We start from the raw sequence: 27,480 nt of genomic DNA, 5'->3' as shown, positions 1-27,480 counted from the left end.
TGTCTTTCTGGTTTTTTTTTTGGCCACACCCTGAGGCATGTGGTATCTTAAATCCCTGACCAGGGATCCAACCTGAGCCCCCTCCATTGGAAACAGAGTCTTAACCACTGAACCACCAGGGAAGTCCTCTTCTTTTTGTCTGTTGCTGTGGGCTTCTTTATATAACTTCATGAAAAAGAAAACCAAAGTGGGATGGAGAAATGCAGAGGGAAGCCTTTTCTGTTAAACAGCTCTTGACATTGGGAAAGTTGCCTTAATATATCTGCACCTCATTTTCCTCATGTATCCCTCTATCTCCTCTCACTTATCCAATTGGATAAGGTTCTGAGTTCCTGGAAAATGTCACATTCATATAAAAAGGGAATCAAGGGCTTTATATTAATTCCACTGTGTAACATTAATAAGCCAGGCTAGGCTTATTTCAAGGAACAGCGAACAGGGATGTACATTGGAGTGTATAACTAGACTGTACATTGGCCTGTACACTGGGCTGTACATTGGCCTGTACACTGGATGTACACGAGTGTATATTGGACTATACCCTGGAGTATAAACTAGACTGTACACTGGGGTGTATACTATACACTGGGCTGTACACTGGACGTACACAAGTGTATACTGGATTGTACACAGGACATACATGAGTGTATACTGGATTGTATGTGACATTCAAGAGTGTTCACTGAACTGTACACGGGATTGTACATGGGCTGTACACGTGACAGTACCCTCAACTGTACATAGGATGGATGGGGCACAGGTTGTGCACTGGATGGTAGACTGCACTGAATACTGGGAGGTCCCCTTGGACTACCCCAGGTGTGCATTGGACTGTACACTAGATGTGTCCAGCTGTGTTCCAGATGCGCGCCAGCTGTGCATGTGGACCATACACTAGATGTGTCCAGCTGTATATTGGACTGTACACTATACTGTACACTGGACATAGACTGGTGTATATTAGACTATGTACTGGATGTACACTGGACTATAAACTGGATTGTAAAGAAAAACAAGTACCAGCATGATGTTTTCTGGTACATCATGGGCACACATCCTTTAAACATACATATGCAAAATGCCAAGCTCTAATGATTTTGGGATTTAGTTTCTTCTGACTTTTCTTTGAAGTCCAGGTAGACAACATCAATTTCAAGATGCCAAAAAAATTTAAAGGTTAACTTGCTTTCATTTTATTACAACCAAAAAGTGACTAATTCTAAATTATATAATGTATGGCTCAAAACCCAAATACCCCACAACTGAATTTGGTACAGATGTACGTTTTCTACCCATAACTAATATTTTCCAAGGAGAGAGTTTAAACAGTTGTAAAGAGGTTCTCACACAAGTAACAATGCTTTTGAATCCCTTGTGTTTCTATCAAATTTCCAATACATGGCCCCAAACTAAAGCCATTGGGAAACAGATGATGTCAAAACTAGTGAACAATGAAGAGATACTTTCTGTTCATCTAAACAAAAGAAACAGTGAACAAACCAATAAGCACTTCCAATAAGGGGGGGCATTGTGGGGACTTGGGGTGGGGTTCCTCAGGGGTGTTGAGGGAGGAGCAGCTGAAGTTGGCGAGTCCTACAGAAGGGAAGCAGGGAACCCCTGAGGTATCTGGGGTTGGAAGAGGACATTGAGCCTCAGACATTAGTAAACTTTCATGGTATGTAGCCCATGGATTGTGTGATCTCTTCCCCTGGTACCAGTCTTGCTGTCACCATGTGCCTGCCAGCCTGTCATGGATGTGACCATGGATACAACATCGGACCTACCAGGCTCCTTTCTTACCTTCCAGGCAAGGTTTTTTGCTGGGTGAATATGTTGTTTCTGAATAACAGGCAGAAAAATGACTTCGGGTACTGGCAATACTATTTTACTGAAAATCTGGAGTTGCACAAATAGTTCTTTAGAACATAAAACTAAGTGGATTTATACATAACAATTATAGTCAGCATTTATACGAGGCAGTATGAAAATGTGTTCTGCTTCTGCATGATATAAATTGTACATAATACCACGATTTAAACAATATTAATTATATTAACTCGTTCAGTGGATACATCTTACTCAGAATGTCTGATGTTTCCCACAAGAAAGGGAAAAAATGCAGTTCTCCGAGCAGGTGGGTTTCTTTTCATTTCCAAGTTCATTTTAGTAATGGTGGGAAGATTTAAGGATAATCTTTTCATTGAAGAAGCAGAAGTCAAGAAAAGTTACAGGACTGTTCTGAACTCATCAAAAATGAAATTAGGCACATGTGCTTCAGCAACCTAAAAAATGAAAACAAAAGAGTTAACGGTTTCATAGTGTAAGAAGACCAAATTCAGCAGTGGTCCCTGGTAATCTGTCCTAGACAAAATAACATGGAGTGGCGTAGTTTTAAAATGAAAATGAAATGCAGAGTAACATGAATATATTAACCTATGATATCTATTATATGCTATTATATTGGTATGTATTAAAAAAATTCAAAATTTTCCATATGAAAATTAAAGAGAAGACATCCTTTGGAGCAAGGTGAATCACTGGGAAATATTGAACCACTAATTGAAACCACCACCTTCTTTTTCTGGCATTTCTACCACTGATATTTAATTTCTTGATGCTGCTGACATCTGAAGGGGTGCAGTACAGTCCCTTCCCCAGCCCTCCACTGCCCTGCCCCTAGATGAGAAGACCCCCTGGCTCTTAAAGGCACTTGGATCTGCAAAAATGGACATGCCTCTGGGAAGTACTAAGATTGGTTTCAGGTCATCTCATAATTAACTAATAACCAACTAGGAAGAACAGGACATCTAGTGCTGGAAATTGGTAGTCTTTAAAAGCAATGTTTAATTTTTTTCTGACTATAAAGTTCAGTTAAGTAGCTCAGTCCTGTCCGACTCTTTGTGACCCCATGGACTGCAGCATGCCAGGCCTCCCTGTCCATCACCAACTCCAGGAGTTTACTCAAGCTCATGTCCATTGAGTCGGTGATGCCATCCAACAATCTCATCCTCTGTCGTCCCCTTCTCCTCCTGCCTTCAATCTTTCCCAGCATCAGTGTCTTTTCAAACAAGTCAGTTCTTCGCATCATGTGGCCAAAGTATTGGAGTTTCAGCTTCAGCATCAGTCCTTGCAATAAATATTCAGGACTATTTCCTTTAGGATGGACCGGCTGGATCTCCTTGCAGTCCAAGGGACTCTCAAGAGTCTTCTCCAACACCACAGTTCAAAAGCATCAATTCTTCGGTGCTCAGCTTTCTTTATAGCCCACCTCTCACATCCATACATGACTACTGGAAAAACCATAGCTTTGACTAGATAGACCTTTTTATCACTTGCTAATTTGAGGAAAATTAGAAAATGGAGAGGGGTATAAAAAGGAATAGTATCTGATCTTAATTCCCTAAAGGAAACTAAAAGTGATAATTATTTTGTATTAAATTCTTACAATTCATACATACACACACTTAAAACTAGGACCACGTAATCTTGTGTCCTTTGCCTCTGCTAAATGTTATGTTCTGAACATCCTTACACAGGTATCTTGATGAACTTTTGTCATTTTTGGAAACCATGGTTGTACACTTCAACCATGGAGGGAACTTAGCCAAATGGGCTGCAGGAACTGGGTTATTTTGGAGATGAAGAAACAAACCACACAATCATTCGCTACCCTGGCCTCTTAAGGAATTCTCTCCTGGAGTGCCCATTTTATCTCCTGAACAGGGTGACCTGCAGACTGGAGGAGGACATGGTAGTGGGTGAGATGAGGAGGGAAGTTGTGTTCAATCATGCCTTCTCACAAAGCACTGAGCATGCAGAAGAGGAAGGAACATCTCCGAGCCGAGCCCTGGGGCAAAGCAGGGCGAGGTGCTCAGAGGTGTCCACAGGGAATGAGCTTCTGGACTTCATTCCTCATGAGTCCAGGGCCTTTCTTCAAACCATCTTCCTACAAAAAGGGCATAAATTTTTTTTGTTTTTTTTTTTTGGCCACACTGTGTACCATGCGGAATCTTAGTCTCCCAACCAAGGATGGAACCCATGGCTCCTCCTGTGAAAGAAGTGCGGAGTCTTAACCACTGATTCTCAAGGGAGGTCCCAAAGGGGCATCAATAGTGTTCTTTATCTATTGCTTACCCTCCGGGGTAGCTTTGTGTACCGAACATAATCCTCCAGAAACAGAAGGGCGCCCACAACATCGGCAGGCATTTCTGGTATCTTCTGGCTGCAACACAGAACAATCTGGATCAATAAACTGCTTTCGTATGTAGACCCTTAGTCAAAACAGTGAAAGACTGAAGAAAAACGACAGATGACGAAATGAAGCCAAAGAAGAGACACACATCTACAGACTCTCCTCTGGATTATTGCACTGAGCCGTATCTTGCTGGCTGATCTTCAGCACACAGCCTGGAGCAGGGAATCGAAACTTCTCTGAATGGTCTACATGGCCCCTTTACGACGTAGCCCCTGCTGACCCTTTAGGGTAACAGAGGAGACTCAGGACCCAGCATCCCATGCAAATACATAACTTGTTCTATCCCAGAAAAGCCGCACTTGGGGTGGAGGGGAGGAAAAACTAAAGGTTTACAAGCTTTGTATCAAGTAGGAGCTTCAGTGTTTCATTTGTTTGATTTCACACCAGGACCTTGGGCTGTGCTGACAGTGGGGTGGCTCCCCGCCTCCCACTGAAGGGTGGAGCCGCCCCTGGGCAAGGGGCCCAGGGGGAGGACAACGGGCTCACTGAGGTCCGAGCACAGCACCCACGATGGCAGAGGGGCCGGCCTCTACTTTCTCCCCGTGGGGCTCGCGCATGGTGCTCGTGACTCATTCACAGAGGCGCTCCCAGGGGACTCCCAGCGACTCCTGTGGTGTGACTAAGGATGGGCACGCCTTTAACTGCCCCAAACAGTAGATGTGCCCAGACCTGCTGTAAGGGCAGGGTGAGCAGCCAGTCCCCGGCTCTACTGGGGGATACTAAGCGGAGGAATCTGGCATGTGCGGTTCCCGGCCCATTCTGGAACATCAAGTCCACTGTTTCCTGGCTGGCCTTCTGTACCTTGTGCACTGCTCCACTGTGGAGCGGATAAACTGGCCGATCAGCGCCAGGAACTGCTCCGTGTACCGGGAATGAAACTGCTTCAGCAGGGTGAGGAGCCCCAGCACCAGGGGTGGCCAGTCCACGGGGTCGGCGGGCTTTCGGCAGACCATTCCTGCGAGAACAGACAGACCACAGATTACACCACGGAGGGACGTGCTGGCCTTTTGCAATGTTCATACAGGATGAATGTTCACGAATGTCAAGATGCTGGGGCCCATGTGATCTCTGGCAGATGATTATCTGGAGGGAATGACAATCCAGGACTAGATTTCGAACTGATCCAGGATTGGTGGAGTCTTCTAGTGGTCTGAAGGATTCAACACCCTAAAACGGGTACTAAATTTTATAATTCCCATCATTGTTTCTTTAGGATTTTGTAATTAATGGATGCAATGGTAGAAAGTATTATAGAGAGTAGCATTTAAACATACACATTACCATATGTAAAATAGATAGCTAATGGGAAGCTGCTGTATAATATAAGGAGCTCAACGTGGTACTTTGTGATGACCTAGTGGGGCTGGGAGGAGGTTCAATCAAGAGGGAGGGTCATATGTCTACTTAGGGCTGATTCATGTTGTTGTATGGCAGAAGTCAACACAATGTTGTAAAGCAATTATCCTCCAATTAAAAAGAAACAAAATCGAGACAGATAAAATGTTACACAACAAAAGAATGTGCAGAAGTCAGGACAGTGGAAGAAGGAACTATGCCAAGTGAGTGAGTGAGTGCCAAAGCTGGCCTTGTCACTAAGGGTTTCTGCCCCAGTATGGAGACCTTGACCTGCCTGAATGGCTGCTTGGGGAACAGGAGACAGAGCACAGTGCTGGGGAAAAAAAAACCCCACAAAGTTGGAAACTTTCGTTGCCAGATTTCAAGACTTATTATAAAGTTACAGTAATCAAGACAGTACTGGCATACGGACAGGTAAACAGATCAATGGAACAGACAAGAAAATACAGAAACAGTCATACCCTTAAAGGATCAACTGAATTTCCATGGATATCCACACTATTTAATGGAGAAAAGAGAAATCTTCTCAATAACTGATGCTAAAAATAGATATTTTTATGGGGGGGAAAAATGAACCTTGAGCCCTATTTCACATAAAAAGTAATTTGAAATAGACCACAGACATCAATATAAAAGCTACAAGTACAAAGTTTCTAGAAAAAAAAAAAAGGACAATCTGTGCCTTTGGGATAGGCAAAGATTTATTAGAGGATAGAAAGGACTAATGATAAAGGAAAAAAATGGATAAATTGGACATCATCAGCAATAAAACTTCTCCTCATTATGGTCACAAGTAAGAAAATGAATAGGTAAACCATTTCGCGAGAAAAAAAATTTACAGCATTTATATCAAAAAAAGGACTTGTATCCATAAAATAAATAACTCCTACAACTCTGTGATAAAACAGCTATCAACTCAATTTAAAAACAGGCAAACCAGCTGAACAGATATTTAGCAAAGAAAGATAAACAAACAAAAACTATACAAAGAATGGCCAAAAAGCATTTGAAAAAGTGCTCAACATCATAACTCATCAGGGAAAGGCAAGTTAAAACTATAATGAGATACCCTACATATGCATTATAATGTTTAAAAAGACTGAGATGGCCAAATGATGGTGAGTTGTAAAAATGGAACAACCACTTTGGGAAAGGACTGGCAGTTGATTAGAAAGTTAATCAACCCCCACATTTGGGTTCTTGTGAAGAGTGAGAAAACTTATCTAAGATGCCAAAACAAGCTATCGTGATTTACATAACCTGCTGCTTATTTACATAAGTTGCTTCAGTCCTGTCTGATTCTTAGCGACCCCACGGACTGCAGCCCACCAGGCTCCTCTGTCCATGGGATTTTCCAGGCAAGAGTACTGGAGTGGGGTGCCATTGCCTTCTCCATTACATAACCTAGGCCTTGGCAATTCCAAATTATTCAATGCCCACTGTAAGACACTAGCTGTATTCAGAACATGGAGAGAGAATCCTTCCCAGGTAGACAGCAAAAGTGATGTTTACAACAAAGACTTCTCTGAATGGAGCACCACAGAGATTCCTTTTTAAAAGACTGACCAAAGCAGCTGTGCGTTTCTTAGATCAGTCTTGATAACAATGCTCACAAGGTTATTATAAAAGCTTTCAGGTATACTACATGCTGATGCTCCTTTTGAGGGTCTGCTTTTTCTTTAGTTTAATCCCCAACTTAACACACTGACCTGATTTATGAAAAGGACTGTAGTCAGGTACAGGAACTTTCTAAGACATTTCACAGTTTTATTTCAAGATCTGGGAATTCTGTGGCATAGTGACATGCTTCTCATAAGCAGCTGTACAATCAAGGAGCCTGACCTTAACCCCATGCAATGAAATGGTAACAAAGGATGAGACCAGTGAGCAAACAGTCTTAATGAAAAAACGGTATCTTCATGTGCTGAGCACGCCTTATTATAAAGAAGCATACATTCTTATTTAGTCATAAGAGAGAGAGGTCATGGATCTCAATCTTGAGATGAACTTTTAAGTCCATCTTGGGATAGTTCTTTACACTGATTCTGACCAACATCCAGAAAAGGATTTAGCATCAGGTAAGCACTTGCTCCGGAGAAGGCAATGGCAAGCCACTCCAGTACTATTGCCTAGAAAATCCCATGGATGGAGGAGCCTGGTGGGCTGCAGTCCATGGGGTCGCTAAGGGTCAGACATGACTGAGCGACTTCACTTTCACTTTTCACTTTCACACGTTGGAGAAGGAAATGGCAACCCACTCCGGTGTTCTTGCCTGGAGAATCCCAGGGACGGGGGAGCCTGGTGGGCTTCCGTCTATGGGGTCACACAGAGTCGGACACGACTGAAGTGACTTAGCAGCAGCAGCAGCAGCAAGCACTTGCTCTGTGAGAGGTACCGTCACAGGTATTTTAAAATTCTAATTGGCCCACAAGTTTAAGTATCTTGGCCAAAGTCACACAGGTGGTAAGTTGTGAAGTCAGAATCCAAACACACATTTGTTCCCTCCATCCTACAGCCAAGGTTTACTGGGTGCCACCATGCCCTGCATTGGAGGAGGAAATGACAACCCATTCTAGTATTCTTGCTGGCAGAATCTCATGGACAGAGGAGACTGGTGGGTCACCGTCCATGGGGTCACAAAGAGTTAGACACGACTAAGTGACTGAGCTTCCCTGGTGGCTCAGATGGTAAAGAATCCGCCTGTAATGCAGGAGACTTGGATTCAATCCCTGGGTTGGAAAGATCCCCTGGAGAAGGGAATTGCAACGCACTCTGGTATTCTTCCTTGGAAATCCATGGACAGAGACTATAGTCCATGGGGTTGCAAAGAGTCGGACACAAGTGAGTGACGAACACTAAGTGACCGAGAACCATGCCCTGCACTCTGCGGCTGTGACAAATACTGTTATGGGGGCTGTGTCTGGAATAAAGGAACTTTTTTGAATGAGGAAATTAAAAACCTTAAAAAGAATGCACATCTTTATCCTAAAAAACTTTTGAAATAGGAAGGGAAATACTTCAAATAAGAAATACATTTTGGAACTGCTGGTTAAAAAAAATATATGGTTACATTTATAGAAAATACTTTTAAAGTATATTAAACTCTATAACAGACTTTAAAAAACTCTACTTAGATATAAAGTTTGGAGACAGAGGAAATACCTGGGAATCTTATAAAAATGTTTAAGATAAAGTCAATGACACATAAAAAATTGGGTTACAATGCTGGATAGGACAAATATACTGATAGCCTTTGGAAACTATTGTTTGCATCAAGTATTTTCAGAACTAAAGTAACAGATATCCCAGGGTAAAGTACCAGAGGACTAGTCTCCTCTCTGCAACTATATTGTTACTCTTCATACCAAAGCTCCACAGTAAGCACATGACAATTACTGAAAGAATAGGACATTAACCAAAAGAAGTTTCTTTCCCACCAAAATCAGCTCCTTTAAAGAAAAGAGAGAAGCAAAGGTCCCACACATTTTACAAGTTGGATAATCAACCACTGTAAATTAAAGATGGATTATATTTGGTTGATATTAAATCCACTGTCTTCATGATATTTCAGAGGCCCAAGGACATGAATTTTTATAAACATGTAATTACCAAGAAAGACCTCATATGTGACATAGCATTCTCTACCAAGGGATGTTTGGTTAGATGTTAATCTACCACCATTGTTCCTTATTGTAAAGAATAAATGTCATATAGTACCTAGATTTTTGTTGTACTGAAGTTTTGGCAGCTGGGCGATCAAAAACAGAAAGTTGACCACAGGGAAGTAGGGTAAGCGCTTTGTCGTTATGTATATCTGGAAAGAGAAAGAACACAGTTTCACATGGAAAGCTGCCACTTAATTTCAGTTTGCTCTTCTGACTACTGAAAACGAGGGTGGTTCCATTAATTCGCTGCCTTCAGAGTTTTATTTAACACCACCAACCCCCTCTCCCTCCAAACACAGACACCTACTTGACAATTAGCCCTCTCGGGGAAGGAACAATTTTGCTTAGAGATTAGCAGTTACTCCCCTCTACCCCCAACCCTCTTTTTCTCCCTCCAATCCTCTTAATGTCAGTAACAAAATGAGGGGGCGGGGGGGAGGAAGATGAGCAAGAAGGTCAAGGCCAAGCCGGAAGGAGGGCAAAGAGAGGGAAAGAGAAAAGAGGCAGAAAGAAAGGACGATCCACACAGCACTGCATGGCAGTGCGTAAGCAGAAGGCAAGCACGGGTCCCACTGCCATTTCCTTTCCCCCGAGCAATGTCACAGAGCAGTCTCCTGCCCAGTTCACAAGGCAGAAAGCACAGATAGGCCACACCCAGCCATCTCCCCGCTGCTAGTCATCCTGATTCCCTGGGAGGCAGGGTGGCATCCTGGCCAGCAGCACCAACTCTGGTCAGACTGCCTGGCTCCATCGCTGGCTACTGTGGGGCCCTGGGAAGCTAACAACCTCTACACCTCAGGTTCCTCCCCCAACAAGGGCACATTTCATGCGGCTGCTGTGAGATTAAGCGATAGCACCCATGGTCAGGATTAACACAGTGCAGGAGGAGAAGGGGACGACAGAGAATGAGATGGCTGGATGGCATCACCGACTCTGTGGACATGAGTTTGAGTGAACTCCCGGAGTTGGTGATGGACAGGGAGGCCTGGCGTGCTGTGATTCATGGGGTCGCGGAGAGTTGGACACGACTGAGCGACTGAACTGAACTGGCACATAACTCCTCGTAAAATGTTAGGTGCTATTTATGTTCATCATCTTACCGCAAACCCAGGGGATCATATCGATTTCAGAATTTCATATTCCAATAAAGATCTTAGGTAGGCAATACAGTGTAGGGTAACAGACTATAAGCAAAGTTATCTGTATTTCTGCAAAAACATGACAATTCACAGGAGTATAAATAGCCTCAAGTCAGTCTGGGATAGGTTCTGGCACTACATGCGATCTGGCACTAACTTGTGACTGGCACTAACCAGTTCTCAGAGGTTTATGGAGATGAGAACAGCAGAAGAGAGCCTGTCTCCCCAGATTCTGACTGTGATTACTGTTAGCCAAGGAGGGAAGGGTCTTTGGGCAAGAAGGATCAATGCCACCATTTAGCAGCAGTTCAAATACCAAACCCCAGAGGAACCTAAAACTCATCTCTTACTGATACAGCACTTGTCACTCAGTTCTGACAAACACTGTTATCACTCTTAACTCCCACAGCCCTGAGTCAGGCAGGGGAGGCGTGATCATCTTCATATTACACATAGGGAATGGGAACTCAGAAAGGGTGGAGGATCACGAGAACAGAGGTTCTGGGGTTGGAACCAGGGTCTTCCAATATCAGACAGAGCGTGGGGATCTGCTACCTGGGCCAGATGGCCTTTGGTCCTACCCTGTCTCCCCTGACACCATTACACTATATGTTAGTAATCATAAACCTTGTTCAGTGGGTTGTGGATGCCAGCTGCCTCCAGGTAGGCAGTGATTTCATATAAGAGTGTGTTATCTTCTTTGGGGTAAGGAAGTGAAGGGTCCTGATAGTGGGCTTCGATATCTGCTAGGAGAGCCCTGAATGAAGAAAAACAACAATAGTGATAAACGTTAGAGATAAACTGAATACAAACAACAGTGAACACAAGTTATGATACAATCTTCCAGGGATTCAGTGTACTCATCTGTACAACAAAGGCTTGCTCCCTTCAAATTCCCAATTTCCATACCTGTGATTGGTGATAAGTGGGAAATCTAAACTTGAATTACGTTTTCTTTTATAGTTCACTCAAATCAAATGCTTTCACCACTTAAATTTTTATGAGTTGACTGAACTAGTTTCAATACCTACTTTGTCAAAAGCACACTGACTTTGTGACCAAGAAGCAGGAGGCTCGAAATGAGAGCAAGCTGCTGGTCAGGTGGAGAGTGTGACTGGATGCTAGGATATGTGTCCACAGCCACGCCTGGTCATCAAGGTGCTTCTAATTCCCCTCAGGAGAATCAGGGTTTCAGTTCTGTGGAAAGTCAAGTGTGGATTCTGGTGATAATTGCTTTCTCAGTCTGGGCAAGAATCTAGCAAACTGTCTGATGTGTATTAAGTGATGAATACACGTTGGCTGAAATGATTCCATCAAAAAAAAGAGACAATACTGAAGTGAGAGGCTTCTGAAGATCGATTTGATTACCTATGGGAAGGAAGCCTATAAATTCAGAGAGTGTTCTCACTCAAAAAGTGCTTAAAAGAGTAGGTGCCTGCATGCATGCTCAGTTGCTTCAGGACTGTCTGACTCTTTGCAACCCTATGGACTGTAGCCCACCAGGCTTCTCTGTCTGTGGGGTTCTCCAGGCAAGGATACTGGAGTGGGTTGCCATGCCCTCTTCCAGACGATCTTCCTGACCCAGGAATTGGACATGTCTCCTGCCTTGCCGGTGGATTCTTTACCACTCAGCCACCTAAACACTGAATGTATAAAACAGATAACTAATGAAAACTTACTCTAGAGCACAGGGAACTCTACTCAATGCTCTGTGGCGACCTAAATGGGAAAGAAATCCAAAAAGGAGGGGCTATAGGTATTACGTGCAGTTGCTTCACTGTGCTGGACAGGAGAAACTAACACAACATTGTAAAGCAACTATACTCCAAAAAAAAAAAAAAAAAGAGTATGTACTGAAGACACTGGGAAGTTAGCTGACAATGAACAATCTAGGCCCAGAGGTGGTTGCTTCAAACGCCAGCACTTACTTATTGAGATTCTCCAGAGCAGCTGCCAGGTGTTTGGAGTCAAACCGACAGGCATAATTTAATTCATTGGCGATCTGTTGTCTCAGAATCTGCATCTGCCCAACCTGTGAACAAGCAAGAGAAAGAACAGGGAAAAGCTGATGAACAAAAAGATGACAAGTTTTTACTGAAACGTTCACAACATTCTACAGAAAAATTCAAGGATTTCCTGGACTTGTTTAATGCCTAAGACCAGCATCACCCCTGATGGAGCACAAGGGACCCTTCAAAAAATGCCTTCAGAAATTCTGTATGCCAACCTCAACAGAACCCTGAAGTCTAATACTGAACCTAATAGTCTAAAAGTGAACCATTAATGTTCTTGTTGTCCGTGGATTGAAGTCATGTGTTCTGAAGCTCTATTTTTGATCTTTTAGAAGAAGTTCTCATGTTCAGTAACCACTAATGAGAAGCCCTACTTTCTTTATCTGTCCTAAATTGAACTTTCTCAAGCCCTAAGGGTGCCAATTCATCTAATGGTCAGTATCAGTCTGTCTACATCCCTCAGGATTACAGATCATGAAATAATCAAGGTGATAAAATAACCTACATACAATCTTCCAAGAAGGTCCTTCTAACAATGATAGCCCTGGAAACAGGGGTTCTTCATGTTTTGTTGGCACTTTGGACCTCTTTAGAGAGTTGGAGAAGTCTATGGATGCTGTCTCAGAATAGTTCTTTTGAATGTATGAAATAAAACACAGGATAACAATGGAAGCCAATTGTAACAAAGTGTAATTCTCAAGTAATTAAAAGAACAGATTTATAACTTGCTTCCCTTGTTATTCTGGCTTAGGGCAAGTCAGACCTATATAACAAGAGGCCATCTAGCAGAGCCAAAGGCTTTTATTCAATTTTAAGTTTCCAAATTAGAACAAAAACTCAATGAAATGATGAGAAATATACTGTGAATTGGGCTGAGACACCAACAACTCCTGTGAGCAACTTACATAATTGGGAACAAGAGAACGGGACTGCTCCAAATTCTGTGAGGAGTCTAGACTTCTCCTTTGGTATCTGATACTTTTAATAATCAGTCAGTTTTCCACCAGGAAATCTACTCTTTCCTACTGTACTGTGAGTAGGCTTTCCAGGGAGACAGCCAGCTTCCTTGAACTCTGTCTTACAGCAACTGAACATGTTCTGCACCCACAAAAGGGTGTTCAACAAAGGGTTACTGAATGTCTCAGATCATCAAGTGATGAGAGAAAAATATGCAGAAGATACAAGGTGTCTCTGGAAGCCAACACCACAGTGTAAAGGCAGATACGTGGATTCTAAAGTAACCTGGATTTCCATCTGACAAATCACAGGCACACCTTGTAAATTCTGGGTTTGGCTCCAGATCACCATAATAAAGCAAATATTGCAATAAAGTGAGTCACATGAATTTCCTGGTTTTCCGGTGCATATAAAAGTTATGTTTACATTATGTTATAGTCTATTAAGTGTATAAAAGCATTATGTCTAAAAAATAATTTGAAAATACTTTATTGCCAAAAAAGCTACACGTCCTTCAGAGTGGCGACAAAGGTCACTAATCCCAGATCATTGCCACAAATATAACAATAATGAAAAAATTTGCAGTACTGCGAGAATTCCTGAAATGTGACACAGAAACATAAAGAGAGCAAAAGCTGTTGGAGAAATGGTGTTGAGAGACTTGCTCGACACAGGGTTGTCACAAATTTTCAATCTGTACAAAATGCGATACCTGCAAAGTGCAGCAAAGTGAAGCGCAGTAAGATGACATGTTCCTACAATCTCCCCATCTGACTTTCTCACTCATTTCCAAAGACACACGTTCTAGTCACAGTGTAAGGATAACATGTCCAAAGGCACCTGGACATGTTAAAAACCTTTCTAGTTTTTGTGCAGACACTTAACTACTCTAAAGGCTGAGATCAGGGCGGCAAACTGACAGCAGTTCATTAATGAACCTGTCACATAAGGATGGGGGATGACTGAGGAAGGAAAACTCCTATTTCCTTGAGTGAAAGCACCTCTTGCTTAAAGGAATTTCAAAATGAAAGTTTTCTTCAGTGAAAGAAGCACAATAAATGGGCCAATGAAAAGCGCAGTCCAGAACAGTCAAAGAACAGACTCATTTAGAAATAACGATAAACCTGAAGTGATGTATTTTTGGTTTGATGGCCAAAGAAAGAAGAGTGGCTTTCTTGGGGTAACCAAGTTACAAGAAATAATTTAAAAAACCATAGTGTTGCTTCTCTCACAACGTACCTTCATGATAGCCTCGAGATAAGCGGTCCAAATCTTCTGGGTTTTGGCAATGGCGGAAAAATAAATTTTATTCGAATTTGCTGAAAAGTTAAAATATGAGTTTCTATTTAGTAAATTTGGAAAGACTACAGTGTTCTCTTTACCTCAGGCTCATTTTAGAACACTTACCTACAATGCTTTTTAGGGGGCTGACGGCATTCATGAGGGTTTTTAAAGTCTCCTGCACAGTTCTGTCTCTCAAGATAATTTTCTGAAACATGCTGAGGAAATTCTAAAACGAGAAAGCATGATCAAAGAACAGAATATAATGAATAAAATGAAGAAACGCTCCAGTTAACTCAAAGGCTACACAGAACACAGACAAGCCTCATTCACACAAAGCTACAAATAAGACGATGGGAAGACACAACTTCCAGTTCCCATCAGAAACATCCCCTGCTGGGAGGAGCTGCTGGTTTCCAAGATGAAATTCACAAAAACTGTCTACTGGTAAAAATACTATGCTGGCCAAAGAGATTCTAGTTTATTCTCAGTTCTTCTATATTTAACAGGAATTATATACATATGCCTGATGTCAGTATAGGAAAGCATGAAAGAAAAGCTAATCTACTCCCTTCTTCCCCAGGATAGCAGAATACACACGTGGACACCCAAAGGCTCACCTGTAACTCTTTGACAATCATAAAGCACAGAAGCCTGTCTAACCCGTTCAGACCGAAAGTCCCCAAGGTGTTTTGGATTTCTGAGAAAAGGCGGCTGCTGGTCACTTCTTGATGGGTTTTCATATCATACCAAGTGTTCAGCTGGTCAATGTGACACGTCATTCTAAAACATAAACAAAACAAACTCAAAACCCAAAAGCAGCTCAGAATTCACCCTGAAAGGATGAGGGATGCAATAGGATTAGGGGCATCGGATAGGAAGAACAATGGTTTCATGATCTGTGTTTTAATAACCCCTGCCTCTGGGCACCCAAGACATCTCACGGTAAATGTCCAATAGGCCAGGAAGGCAAAATTCAGTTCAGTCACCTCTTCCTGCCCTTGCTATGTCACCAGTTTGAATGATGCATTTCTACTGGGTTGGGTAGCTGAGTCATGTCTCAAGGACAAGGCTAGATTCAGTCATCAGCCTGGAAGACTTCAGAGCCCCATTGCCTCTCTGCAGGGTCTTTCTATAAATATCCAGAGACTGTGGATGAAACAATCTCTTGTGCCATTTCCACCTGGGTAAGAAAGGAACTTTGAATCCTCATGCCCTCATGTCTGAGGCCATGATGACAGAGCCATTTCCTCTTTCCTCCTAGTCCTTGTCATCGACCAACGATTCCCTTTTAGACTCAATAGTGTGACGATGGCGATGATAAAAACTGACAACATTTACTGAGGACTGCCTATGTGTCAGGCACTGGGCCAGACCTTTCCGAGCGCTCTCTCTTCATCCTCAGAACAGCGCTGTGATGTCCAAGCTGCTTGACTTTCATTTTATACATGAAATAACTGAGTCTTAGACAGGCCTGATTCTAACACCACACCCACAACCACCAAGATTCTCAAATGTTTGCGTGGGGACCTTAAAGCAATGGTGCAAGTATGTGTTTTCAGTTGCTTCAGTCATGTCAGACTCTTTGAGACCCTATGGACTGTAGTCCGTCAGGCTCCTCTGCCCATGGGATTTCCCAGGCAAGAATACCATGGGTTACCATGTCCTCTTCCAGGGGTTCTTCCCGACCCAGGGATCAAACCCCCACCTCCTGTGTCTTTTGCATTGCAGGCGGATTCTTTACCCACTGAGCCACCTGGGAAGCCCTAAGTCAATGGTAGAACATGTTTAAAAAAACAGATGTCGAGATCCCATTTCTGGAGGGTTGGATTGGGTATGTCTGGGGTAGAAGCCTAGCCTCTACTTTCAACAGCCCCCACAAAATGATATGGCCCCAATCCTAAGAGACAATACATATCTTTACTGAAATGAAGCTTGGGAGGGAATTAAGAGACTCAGGAGCTAGGGAATTTTAAATTTGGAACTAAATGAAAGAACAGGATGGCTTCCAGAGCGGCAGTCTACTTTCAGGCTTCAAAGCGTCCTGCTTCTGCCATTCAGTGTGGGCACTTTGAATGTGTCGCCTGAGAGGCTCCCAGTTTTGATGACATACAGGACATGGAAATTCCAGTCATGCTTAATCCTGTCTGCCAGAATTAAGCTGGCCCTAGGTGAGTGCGGCGGACAGGTTTCTAGGAGGGCTTCCGAGACCAACCCATGGGGACTGAGAAAGGAGAAGTCCCAAAACGTTTTGGATCGTTTAATCTTTTTGGCCCATAAGTCACAGACCAAACTCATTTCTGCCGAAGGTGACATAAGGTTTGTCAAGTTTCTTAAGCTGTGACAGACAAAATCAGCCTCACTGTGAAGGCAGTGTAGAGAAGACATGTCATGAGGACATTTACTTGCACAAGTCAACATCACCCACACAACTGGACTAAGAAAGAAGAGACACCACCTTTCCCTGGGTAACCATACTGGTCATTCCACTGAGCAGGCACAGGCCCAGGGGTGAACACGAGAACAGACAGGAGCCTGCTCTCCCCTTAGTAGGGCTTAGTACCAGCTGTTTCATCAGAGGCTCAACTGAAGAAAAATGAGGACTCAGCTGGTCTTACGGAGACAGACAGCGTGCAAGTCCCCACTGTGGTGCCCACCTGTAATATTCTCAGTGGTCATTTTGATTACGTGAGGGTTTCACCCACATGACTGTATACACAATCTGTAAGTCACTGTTGCCCTTGAATGACACAGGCTTTAAGAGTTGGGGTCCAGAGTCAGAGGGCCTGGTATATACACTGGGGCCACCATTTATTAACTTCTGGGCAAGTGCTGAGCTTTTCTGTGGCTCGGTTATTTTGAGAGGCACAGGGGATGAATAACAGTGCCTACCCCTTTAGACTGTTGTGATGGGTAAGCGAAGGAATATGTGTCAGGGCCCAGGGGGAGCGCACAAGGCAAGGGCTCAAGAAAAGCTGGGTCTTCCGCATGAATGCCTGAGGGTGGGGCTGAGAAACAAGAAGGTCATCTTAGAAGTGCAAGGTGTGAGCTGGCAAGTGCAAGGCCAGTGACTGCAATGCAGGACTAGGTAGACCCACAGGAGCAATTTGGAATTTAAAGTTTTAATAAACTAGGTAGTTCACAGACCCAAGCAATGTTAGCTTGAAAGAAACAGAGGCATAGACTAAAATAAGAGGTGGCTGAATGGACCTTCTAATTGTTTTCATTTATATGTCTTTGGACTGGGGTGACCTCAGTCACACTCAGGAAAACATGCAGTCCCAGAAAAAGTAAACTTAATCAACCCACGAGAAAGGCTCCAACGATGGCAGGAACAAGGATATGATCTGAGTAGAGGTCAAGGATATATGATTGATATGTTTAGAGACTTGCTGTCCATGATGTTCAAGGCCCAGTGGGATTGAGGTACACCTACTTTGGGTCTGTGATTCGCAAGATTTCTCTGCAGAGTCGACCAATAAATGTTACAGATTCGTCCACAGGGGTAAACTTTGGTATTGGAATATGAGTGGACTGGTACATACTTTGCCAATCTTGAATCTAGAAAAAAAAAAAAGTACCCCAAGGACATAAATATTTAGTGCATCTCTGATAACTTAACCTAGTTATCCTTTTCTTACATAGTTTTACAAAGATAATGTTGCATGAATAGTGAATATAAACGGCTCCTCGATTTTTGAGAAGAAATTTTAAAAACTGTAGTAACAGCCTCCCAGAAACACCACATAATATTTATTAAAAAAAAAGAAATAACTGTGAAAAAGTGAAGTGATTGCGGAGAAGTGGAAAAAGACAGGAATTGCTTACTTTCTGTCTTATAAGTTGACATGTATCGATGTAATAATAAACATTAAAAATATAGGGCTGGGAGATACATAATCTTTTGAAAATGTTACCTGAATCACGGTCAGTTCCCTCATTAAAAACGTGTGAGTGACTCCTTGTTAATTACTAAGATCAGTCTTCTCAGCTGTGACACTTAAGAATGTGCTCAATTAATCCAATAAAAAATAGGCAAAGGACTTGACATTTCTCCAAAGAAGATATAACATGGTCGATAAGCACATGAAAAGACGATCAACACCATTAGTCATGCTGCTGCTGCTGCTAAGTCACCTCAGTCGTGTCCGACTCTGTGCGACCCCATAGACGGCAGCCCACCAGGTACCCCCGTCCCTGGGATTCTCCAGGCAAGAACACTGGAGTGGGTTGCCATTTCCTTCTCCAATGCATGAAAGTGAAAGTGAAGTCTCTCAGTCGTGTCCGACTCCTAGCGATCCCATGGACTGCAGCCTACCAGGCTCCTCCGTCCATGGGATTTTCCAGGCAAGAGTACTGGAGTGGCTTGCCATACCATTCAGACTCACTAGGATGGTTACAATTAAAAAGAAAAAAAGAGGGAATTAACAAGTGTTGGCCAGGATGTGGAAAACTCAGAACCCTCAGACACTGCTGGTAGGAATGAACAAATGGTTCAGGCACTGTGGGAAACAGTTTGGTGGTTTGTAAGTTAAATGTAGAATGACTAAATGACCCAGCAATTCTGCTCTTAGGTATATACTCTGATCAAACCCAGATGAGCTCTTAAGTCTTTGGAACTCCTGAGTACCTGTTTTATAATGACTATACCAGACGGTTTCATTCTGTAGCCATGTAATTAAGTCTGCTTTCTCCTAAGGACAGTAAACTTGGAGAGGTCAGGTGTCACCGAAACCTTTCTGCAATTCTCACAGCTCCTAAAGTTACTCTGAAGGTATTTCTGCCTCTGCAGTGGTTACGGAATTTTAGTAATTGTTTAAACAAACTTTGTTGTTGGCATTTCTGAGGTTGGGGGCATGTCAGAAGTGATATATAGTCAAGAATATTAAAATCTGTTTAGATACCTTTGTTCTTAAGAAGTTATTACACTCTTGTTCCACATTGTAATTTATGATACGAGATACTTCTTCCTGCCAGATCTTCAGACCATAAATGTTGACATAGTCCTGAATATATTCAAAAGAACGATGGAATCCATCCATGGTGGCTCCCAGCTCTTTCAGCTTGGGCATCAGTTCACTCGGCTGCATCAAAGAAGAAACAGAAACCTGTTAGACTGGCATGTCTGCCAACTGCTAATGCCTACATGCGACTGTCAAGGAAATCCCAGTGACAGTGGAAGACAGCTCTGGAAATACTTATTCCTACCTCATTTAGAGTGAGTGGTAATTTATGCCAGGCCTCCAATAAAGAATATATTTCATTCATTTGGGAAGAAAGCCTCATATAAAAGAATATAAAAAATGAGTATCAATGATTTCTCTCATCATTTGACGACTCTAACCTCAATTTTTAAATTGAATTTACTGATATGATTTCAGATGTAAATTTCAGGCCTGCTCTTTCTGTTTTGAGAAAAGTGATCATGTTCTCTAGAATATGACCAAGCAAAAGAAAAAAACTACAGCCTTTGTAGTTTCTGTCTGCTTTAGGCTTAACAAATTCTTTTCACTATGAGAAGGAATCTGGAATCATAAACATCAGTTTAATTCTTAAACTTGAAGTGAAGGAAAGGGCTGATTTTAAAAAGGGTTTTCCTATAATATGAATGCTTATAAGATAGGATCAAGGGTGGGATGGGGTGGGAGGTAGGAGGGAGGTTCAACAGGGAGGGGACATATATCTATCTATGGCTATTTATGGTTGATGTTTGGAAACCAACACAATTCTGTAAAGCAATTATCCTTCAATTAAATAAATTAGTAAAAAACCCCACGGGGTGGGGGGAGATAGGATCAAAAGCGTATCAGCTGATTGTACTGCACATGATACAGTAGATATATGGTAGATAGGAAGAAAGGTCTTGCTCGTGTTCAAAATGACATTCTAGAACATTCTGCAAGCTGAGTCGAGGGCAAGGACAGACTCATTCTGGTGATCGGGTACCTTGGCTCGGGGGTTGAAGATCAAACCCCTATGAAGGGCAAAAGCAACACGCTTAACCAGCTCCTTCCTGATTCCATCCTCCAGCAGTTGTTTCGGATCCACCTAAATGCAAATTGAAAAGCATTAAATGTCAGTCAGGAAAACCTCAGTCTAGAAGAAACACAGAGGAAAGACAGTCTCCAGAATCTGTAGGGGAGCACTTCCCTACCTCAATCCTAAATTTTTTTCCCCCTGTCCTGCCCCTCTTTGATCTTGTGCAGCTTGGATAGAATTATTAAAACCTGTTACCTCAGTAGGACTTAGTTTATCTCAGCAACATTCATGATAATTTTACATGTCACTTCAAAGATGGTGGGTATGGAAAGTTTTAAATGGCCTCTCATTTTGGTCATTTCATTAAAAGTGCCTTTTCTTATCACCAGGAGGAGGTAGTGGAATGAATGGCTTGCATTGAAATTTAGTGCACATCTCTCATCTGGAAGTTATCTATAGATGCTCTCATCTATAATCATATGAGCAAAATCAAGCTTGGGGTTGGACCTCTGCAGATTCAACAATTCTTTTTTCTTTCAGCATTCTCAGGATGCTGTTTGTAATTAGGGAGATAAAATAGGAAAGAAATCTGCTATTTAACTCTATAGCTTATTTTGCTGATTCTTTTTCTCTATAGTGAGAAAGTTTTTGTTATTCCCTAAAAGTCTGCTAACCAAATCCGCCTAGTCAAGGCTATGGTTTTTCCCGTGGTCATGTATGGATGTGAGAGTGGGGTGTGAAGAAAGCTGATCGCCAAAGAATTGATGCTTTTGAACTGTGGTGCTGGAGAAGACTCTTGAGAGTCCCTTGGACTGCAAGGAGGTCAAACCAGTCCATTCTAAAGGAGATCAATCCTGGGTGTTCATTGGAAGGACTGATGCTAAAGCTGAAACTCCAATCCTTTGGCCACCTCATGCGATGAATTGACTCACTGGAAAAGACTCTGATGCTGGGAGGGATTGGGGGCAGGAGGAGACGGGGACAACAGAGAATGAGATGGCTAGATGGCATCACCGACTCGATGGACATGAGTTTGAGTGAACTCCGGGAGTTGGTGATGGACAGGGAGGCCTGGAGTGCTGTGATTCATGGGGTCGCAAAGAGTCAGACACGACTGAGCGACTGAACTGAACTGAAAAGTCTGTCAAGTCTATAAAACATGAAATAGTTTTAATATAGTCCTTTGAATTCTCTAAGACATGTTTCTTTTAATTTCTCAAGACTTATTATTTAAAAAAGTCATAAAGACAATTGACGGGTTCCATCTGGATTTGAGGATATTTAAACTTTAAGGAAGATAACTGCAATGAAAAAGTTCCTGAAAATACAGAAGCCAGAGGAACTTGTTGGACTACACTGTGATCAGGCAGTCATCGAAAGCCAGACCGAGGAGAAACAACAGGTCAAGACCTTGAGTTCTTTAACAGACAAACTGTAAGGAAAGAAAGGAATGAAGGAGGAATCTGAGGAGTAAATCAGTCTTAAAAGACATACATTTTTAAAAAATGGGCAAATCTGAACTAACATGTCTAGAGATTTACTTCTGGATAATAAAACTACAGAGACTGGGATGAGGTCAGGGCCCACAAGGAGGATCCTAGGGTGGGAGCTGGCTGAACTGTATCTCTGGGCTTGAGAGGTGGTGAGGATGAGTGGTTTATCTCACACTAACCTATCAAGCTAACCTATAGCTTTAGGCATCTATGCTGTATTTCACAAGAAAAGGGTAAATTATAAATAAATACAGTCAATGAAAACAAATTCAAGCAGGTAAAATGGAATTTCCAAAGAAACAGCCCTTATAAAAACAGATTTCATAAAGAGTTTAATGTTTCCATGAATCTCATGGTCTTAAAGGGCCATTCCCAGTCTCCCCAGACTTCCACCAACCAAGCTGTGGAGTGCTCACAGGGAAGGGAAAGACCCTTCCGCACAGCTCCTTCCTTGCAGCTGTCTACCTCCTGCGGTTAACAACAGTTACCAGTTTGCACACAGGACCTCCAGACCCTCCTCTATTAATTTATCTATGTATTTGTTCTTAAATGTATTAATTCAAAAATCTAAATGGCCACGTAGCAGTTCCATTTCTAACGTTTTACAGGATCTCCATAATGTTCTCCATGGCTGCATGGCCTACATATCTGCAGGGAAGCAATGAAGAGCAGATGTGGAGAACAGACTTGGGACACAGCGCAGCAAGGAGGGGTGGAAGGAATGGAGAGAATAGTCTGGAAACATACCATATCTAAAATAGCAAGAGGGAATTAGCTGTGTGACACTGGGAGCTCAACCCATGGCTCTGTGACAACCTAAAGGGGTGGGAGATGGGAAGGCAGTTCAGAAGGGAGGGGACAGATGCATATCTGTGGCTGATTCATGATGATGTATGGCAGAAACCAACACAATATTGTAAAGCAATTATCCTCCAAGAAAAAGTCTAAATGGGATCAAAATATTGGGTTGGCTATAAAGTTCATCTGGACCAATCTAGTCCTAGGATTTATTTGTAAGAGGTTATGAAAAATTTGAATGAAATTTTTGGTTAATCCAATATGAACATATATATACTACATGTTGTTCTGCAATTGCGTTTCCACCTTACATTTTGGAAATTTCCTAGTGGTAAGTTATTTTTGAAAGGCAGGAAAGTAATCCACAGTGTGACTGCACAATGATATATTCAGTCATTCTTTCACTCATAAAATGCTTAGGCTATTTCTATTACTTTGGCTACATCTAACAATGGGCATTATATGTGCATCTGTGTATCTCTCACTTGTTTTAACTCATATTAACTGAAATGAATTAAAACTCTTTGAAAGGGTTTGAAATAGATCCATAGCATTCAAAGATTACAGATTACTGAAGGCCATGGGATCCCACATAAAGTTCTGAGTTGTTAAACCGTCAGAGACAATGTTAGCTTAAAGGATGTCAAGATGACATTCCTTTTGCACTTATTGGTGCTTCTCTGGTGACTCAGATGATAAAGAATCTGCCTGTCCTGCGGGAGACCTGGGCTCGACCCTTGAGGAACGGCAACCCACTCCAGTATTCTCACCTGGGAAAACCCATGGACAGAGGAACCTGGCGGACTACAGTCCATAGGCTGCAAAGAGTCCGACATGACTGAGTAACTAACACTAACATACTTGTGCTTATTAAATGAAAGATTCTGGTAAGAGATTTACATTTTTCTTAAGCAGTCCTTCCTTTGATAATTATTGCTAATTACTAGGTTTTATTACATCTAACTAGTCACTTTGCATTTAAGACTAATCTGGTCCTAGGATGTATCATCACATAAAGATGAGTGAGAAGTGATAACCTGTCTATGTACTCTCTGAATATCAACTGACTTAAACTCGCATCAGGCCTAAAGCAAGTTTAATAGAGTCCATTAATACTACAGGGCTAGAATGGTATTTCTTTACTACATTTCTAGAAACAACATAGTAAAGTTCTGTTTCTGTTTAGGTTCAGTTCCTATATTTTCTTGGATTTCATTAACACAAATGTTATATCCAGCAATTCAATGAAAATTCTTTAGAAAATTGAAAATGTTAAGATTCTACTGATGTCAGATAAATGGAAAAATAAATAACAGCACCACGAACTGAGTGGGTGCATCACTAGTCATTCTAGGATTACAAATTATTATAAAACAGCAATGATATACCACTTTAGACCCGTTTAGAGAACAAAAATTAGGAAGCGGATCATGGGTAGTGTTGGCCAAAATGGGGGTAGATACACAGGAAATAAGTCATGTGAGGAGGCAATCTGGCTGTACCGAGACAAATTAAGTACAAATGTGCCCTAAGACTCTGACCCACTCCTGGCCAGGCAGACTTCAGCGCAATTCTTGCACTGGCCTACGTGGGGACATGCTCAGAGATGCTCATCTAGACATTGCTGATGATATCAGGAAGCACAGGTTTGAAAATGAGCAGCATCTGTGCCCTGGGGAACAGCTAAGGAAAATGTGGAATTCTCTGCAGCAGTAAGTGGTAACCAACTACCTCACTACAACATAAATAAATCCTGAAAGCAATAACTAGTTAGAAATGTTAGAAAAAGAATGAGGCTTTGAAGCAGAATATGATTTAGAGAAATAAAAAATGTGTACACATAAAATACTGCTGCTGCTGCTGCTAAGTCACTTCGGTCGTGTCCGACTCTGTGTGACCCCATAGACGGAAGCCCACCGGGCTCCCCCGTCCCTGGGATTCTCCAGGCAAAAACACTGGAGTGGGTTGCCATTTCCTTCTCCAATGTGTGAAAGTGAAGTCGCTCAGTCGTGTCCGACCCTTAGCGACCCCACGGACTGCAGCCCACCAGGCTCCTCCATCCACTACTTGCTAAAAATGAGGAGACTTGCATATTTATGGACAGAGAGCAAACAGAGTGGGTGCCATGGGGTCTGGGGGTGGGTATCAGGAGAAGAGAAAGAAAAAAATAAGAGAGGAGCTTGCATGTACTGGTGATGGCAATGGCCTGTGGTCAGAGGTTTACCATGCTCTCAGCTCTCTGCACCTGGGGTGTGGTATAAAAACATTAAAGACAAAGAAAGGTTGCAGGCAAGGAGGAAAGAGACAGTAAGTGATCAAGCAAGCAAGCTACTTTGCCTAAGGGAACTGAATTATTGTTTTGTTATTACAAAAATTCAACAAAGTTTTTTTCTTAGCATTTAGGAATTCCTGGGTGTTATGAAAAATGAGGATAGTAATGCTTTCTCTCTCTCTGTTCATAAGTGAGTAAAATGAAAATCAAACGCTGCAAGTGAAATAGTGAGGGGCATAAGATGATGACACTACCCCCACAGGGTAAATTCCACAACAATCCAAATGACGGAGAGGCTTACTACGAGGCCACAGAGACCAGCATTAAGACCATTACCTTGATGATGCCGACCAAAGTTGTCTTCATCATTAAGATGCCTTCAGTAAAAATGGAAATAGCATGAGTAAGCTTGGCAACCTTCAACAAAGAAAAAGAGGTTAATGAAGTACTTCTCATAAAAGACCCATCACTTCTACGGGAAGCTAAAATAATTGGTAATAGTTCTGAAAAGGCAAAGCCAAGAGAACAAGCATGTAGCTTGAAGGCACCTGCGTGTACATGCCCTGGTCAGAAATGAGGCTCTGCGGTGTTGACCACTGTCAGACCTACCGGGTGACTGAGTCAGAAGATGTTCAATCATTCCTTACCCTCTGATCAGTCACTTCCCCTTCTTTGGGCCTCAGTATTTCACACGTTAGATGAAAGCAGGACTCAGTGATATAGATGACACCTTCCAAAATCAAAAGGCTCATGGAGACACTGGAAAGGTAATCTCCCTTTTACTGCAGTCCACATTCTTTGCAAACAATGCTGGGAGACGCTGAAAAGGCTGACTGAGGCTATATTCTTGAGTTAGAATCAATGTGGAAATCCTGAGCTTGATGCGGCTCAATGCCTAATGAAACTTCTGGAGTTGTGTCAAAGGATGTGAAATTGATGCTGGTTATCACATTTTCACATTTTACTTGATTTTATTTTTCAGGTCTCTAAGTTCAGGGAGAAAGAAAAGCAGAGGCATTTGGGAAGAACTACTTCTGAGACTGTTTAATTATGGAATGGCCTTAAATATCTGCCTACTTGAAGTGGTTTATGGAATATGGATTACTTTGTTCATGGAATATGGATTATTTTGAACCACAGAGTCATGAACCAAGAGAACGTTCAGGCAAGTGAGGCCTTGAATGATACCAGGACATTGTAAAGAATGAAGGTAAGATTGCACTAAAATAACAAAATCTGGTTATCATTAAGCGTGTAGAAAAATAAATCAGAACTGATCCGGGGGTCTTGCGGATATGGCAGGTGACACAGTTGTGCTATTTCATGGTTTTGGGGGTTAAAAATCAAAAGGCAGATGTTAAAGGGACACACCACCTCATATCGTGGGCCAAGCTGAGCGTATTCCCTCAGCTTGTCTTTGTCCAGCCGGGTGGGCACTTCAATGATATCGTGGGTCTGAAGCTTTATGATCTTCAGAAGGGAAGTAAACATGCTTTCTGGAATAATCTGCAACACCTTTAGTGAAGAGGGAAAAGAGGAAAAACAAGTGAACCTCCTGTTTTCTCTTAGTTGACAGATGCTAGGACAACAGTAAAAAGGGTGTCCATTTATTAAAAAAAAAAAAAAGCCCTCCACCTGCAGGAAAGGATGCTGGGGGCTCTCACAAGCATCATTTTAGTAACTTCTCCCAGGCACAGGGCTATGTTCCTTCAAACACGAATTGCTCACAGGAGATAAAGCTAATTCTCCTAGAAATGCTGTAAAAGATGTATCACTCCCACATCATAAATTTTTCAAAAGCTGAGATTCAGAGATGTTAAGTTACATGGCTGTAGAGCCCTCAGCTAGAATGTGACACAGGACAATTTTGAATCCAGGCTTGTGTGGCTCTAAGTTACACTATAAGTTATTGAAACAAGGACCAAAATTCTCCTGAAAACTTTAAGTTCCAATTAGTCACAGTTACCAACGGTGACTTTGAAGAAGCTACCAAGATCTATGTTTCTCAATCTCTACACCTATAAAAAAAAAGAAGAAAAGAAGAAAGTGAAGTCACTCAGTCGTGTCCGACTCTTTGCGACCCCATGGACTGTAGCCTACCAGGCTCCTCCATCCACGGAGTTTTCCAGGCAAGAGTACTGGAGTGGGTTGCCATTTCCTTCTCCAGGGGATCTTCCCAACCCAGGGATCAAACCCAGGTCTCCTGCATTGTAGGCAGACACTTTACCGTCTGAGCCACCAGGGAAGTCACCTATAAAATGGGGGTTAATTAC

General features: G+C 42.3%; 1 protein-coding gene across 4 annotated transcripts in view; it reads right to left on the bottom strand.

The window, feature by feature from the left end:
- Positions 1 to 1,869: 1,869 nt before the first annotated feature.
- WASHC5 (WASH complex subunit 5) overlaps positions 1,870 to 27,480 on the bottom strand; it is a 53,586-nt gene continuing 27,975 nt past the window's right edge. For 3 of the 4 annotated variants that reach the window (XM_088844874.1, XM_088844876.1, XM_088844875.1), the window contains exons 16-29: positions 26,582 to 26,722; positions 25,544 to 25,624; positions 20,612 to 20,713; positions 19,570 to 19,749; positions 18,102 to 18,226; positions 15,286 to 15,448; positions 14,792 to 14,894; positions 14,624 to 14,703; positions 12,344 to 12,447; positions 11,043 to 11,172; positions 9,329 to 9,425; positions 5,057 to 5,210; positions 4,135 to 4,222; positions 1,870 to 2,282 (exon numbers count right to left, since the gene is read on the bottom strand). In XM_088844874.1, coding sequence (XP_088701000.1) covers positions 2,226 to 2,282; positions 4,135 to 4,222; positions 5,057 to 5,210; positions 9,329 to 9,425; positions 11,043 to 11,172; positions 12,344 to 12,447; positions 14,624 to 14,703; positions 14,792 to 14,894; positions 15,286 to 15,448; positions 18,102 to 18,226; positions 19,570 to 19,749; positions 20,612 to 20,713; positions 25,544 to 25,624; positions 26,582 to 26,722 — 1,605 coding nt within the window. In that variant the 3' untranslated portion in view covers positions 1,870 to 2,225. Of the gene's footprint in view, positions 2,283 to 4,134; positions 4,223 to 5,056; positions 5,211 to 9,328; positions 9,426 to 11,042; positions 11,173 to 11,446; positions 11,613 to 12,343; positions 12,448 to 14,623; positions 14,704 to 14,791; positions 14,895 to 15,285; positions 15,449 to 18,101; positions 18,227 to 19,569; positions 19,750 to 20,611; positions 20,714 to 25,543; positions 25,625 to 26,581; positions 26,723 to 27,480 lie in introns of those variants that run through there. The other variant, XR_016039368.1, reaches the window with a different exon arrangement.

This window comes from Moschus berezovskii, chromosome 16, assembly GCF_049115385.1.
Source record: "Moschus berezovskii isolate FMDL1 chromosome 16, NW_MosBer_1.0, whole genome shotgun sequence".
Lineage (NCBI taxonomy): Eukaryota > Metazoa > Chordata > Mammalia > Artiodactyla > Moschidae > Moschus > Moschus berezovskii.
Note: the sequence above shows the minus strand (reverse complement) of the source record. Positions and strands in the feature narration are given on the sequence as shown.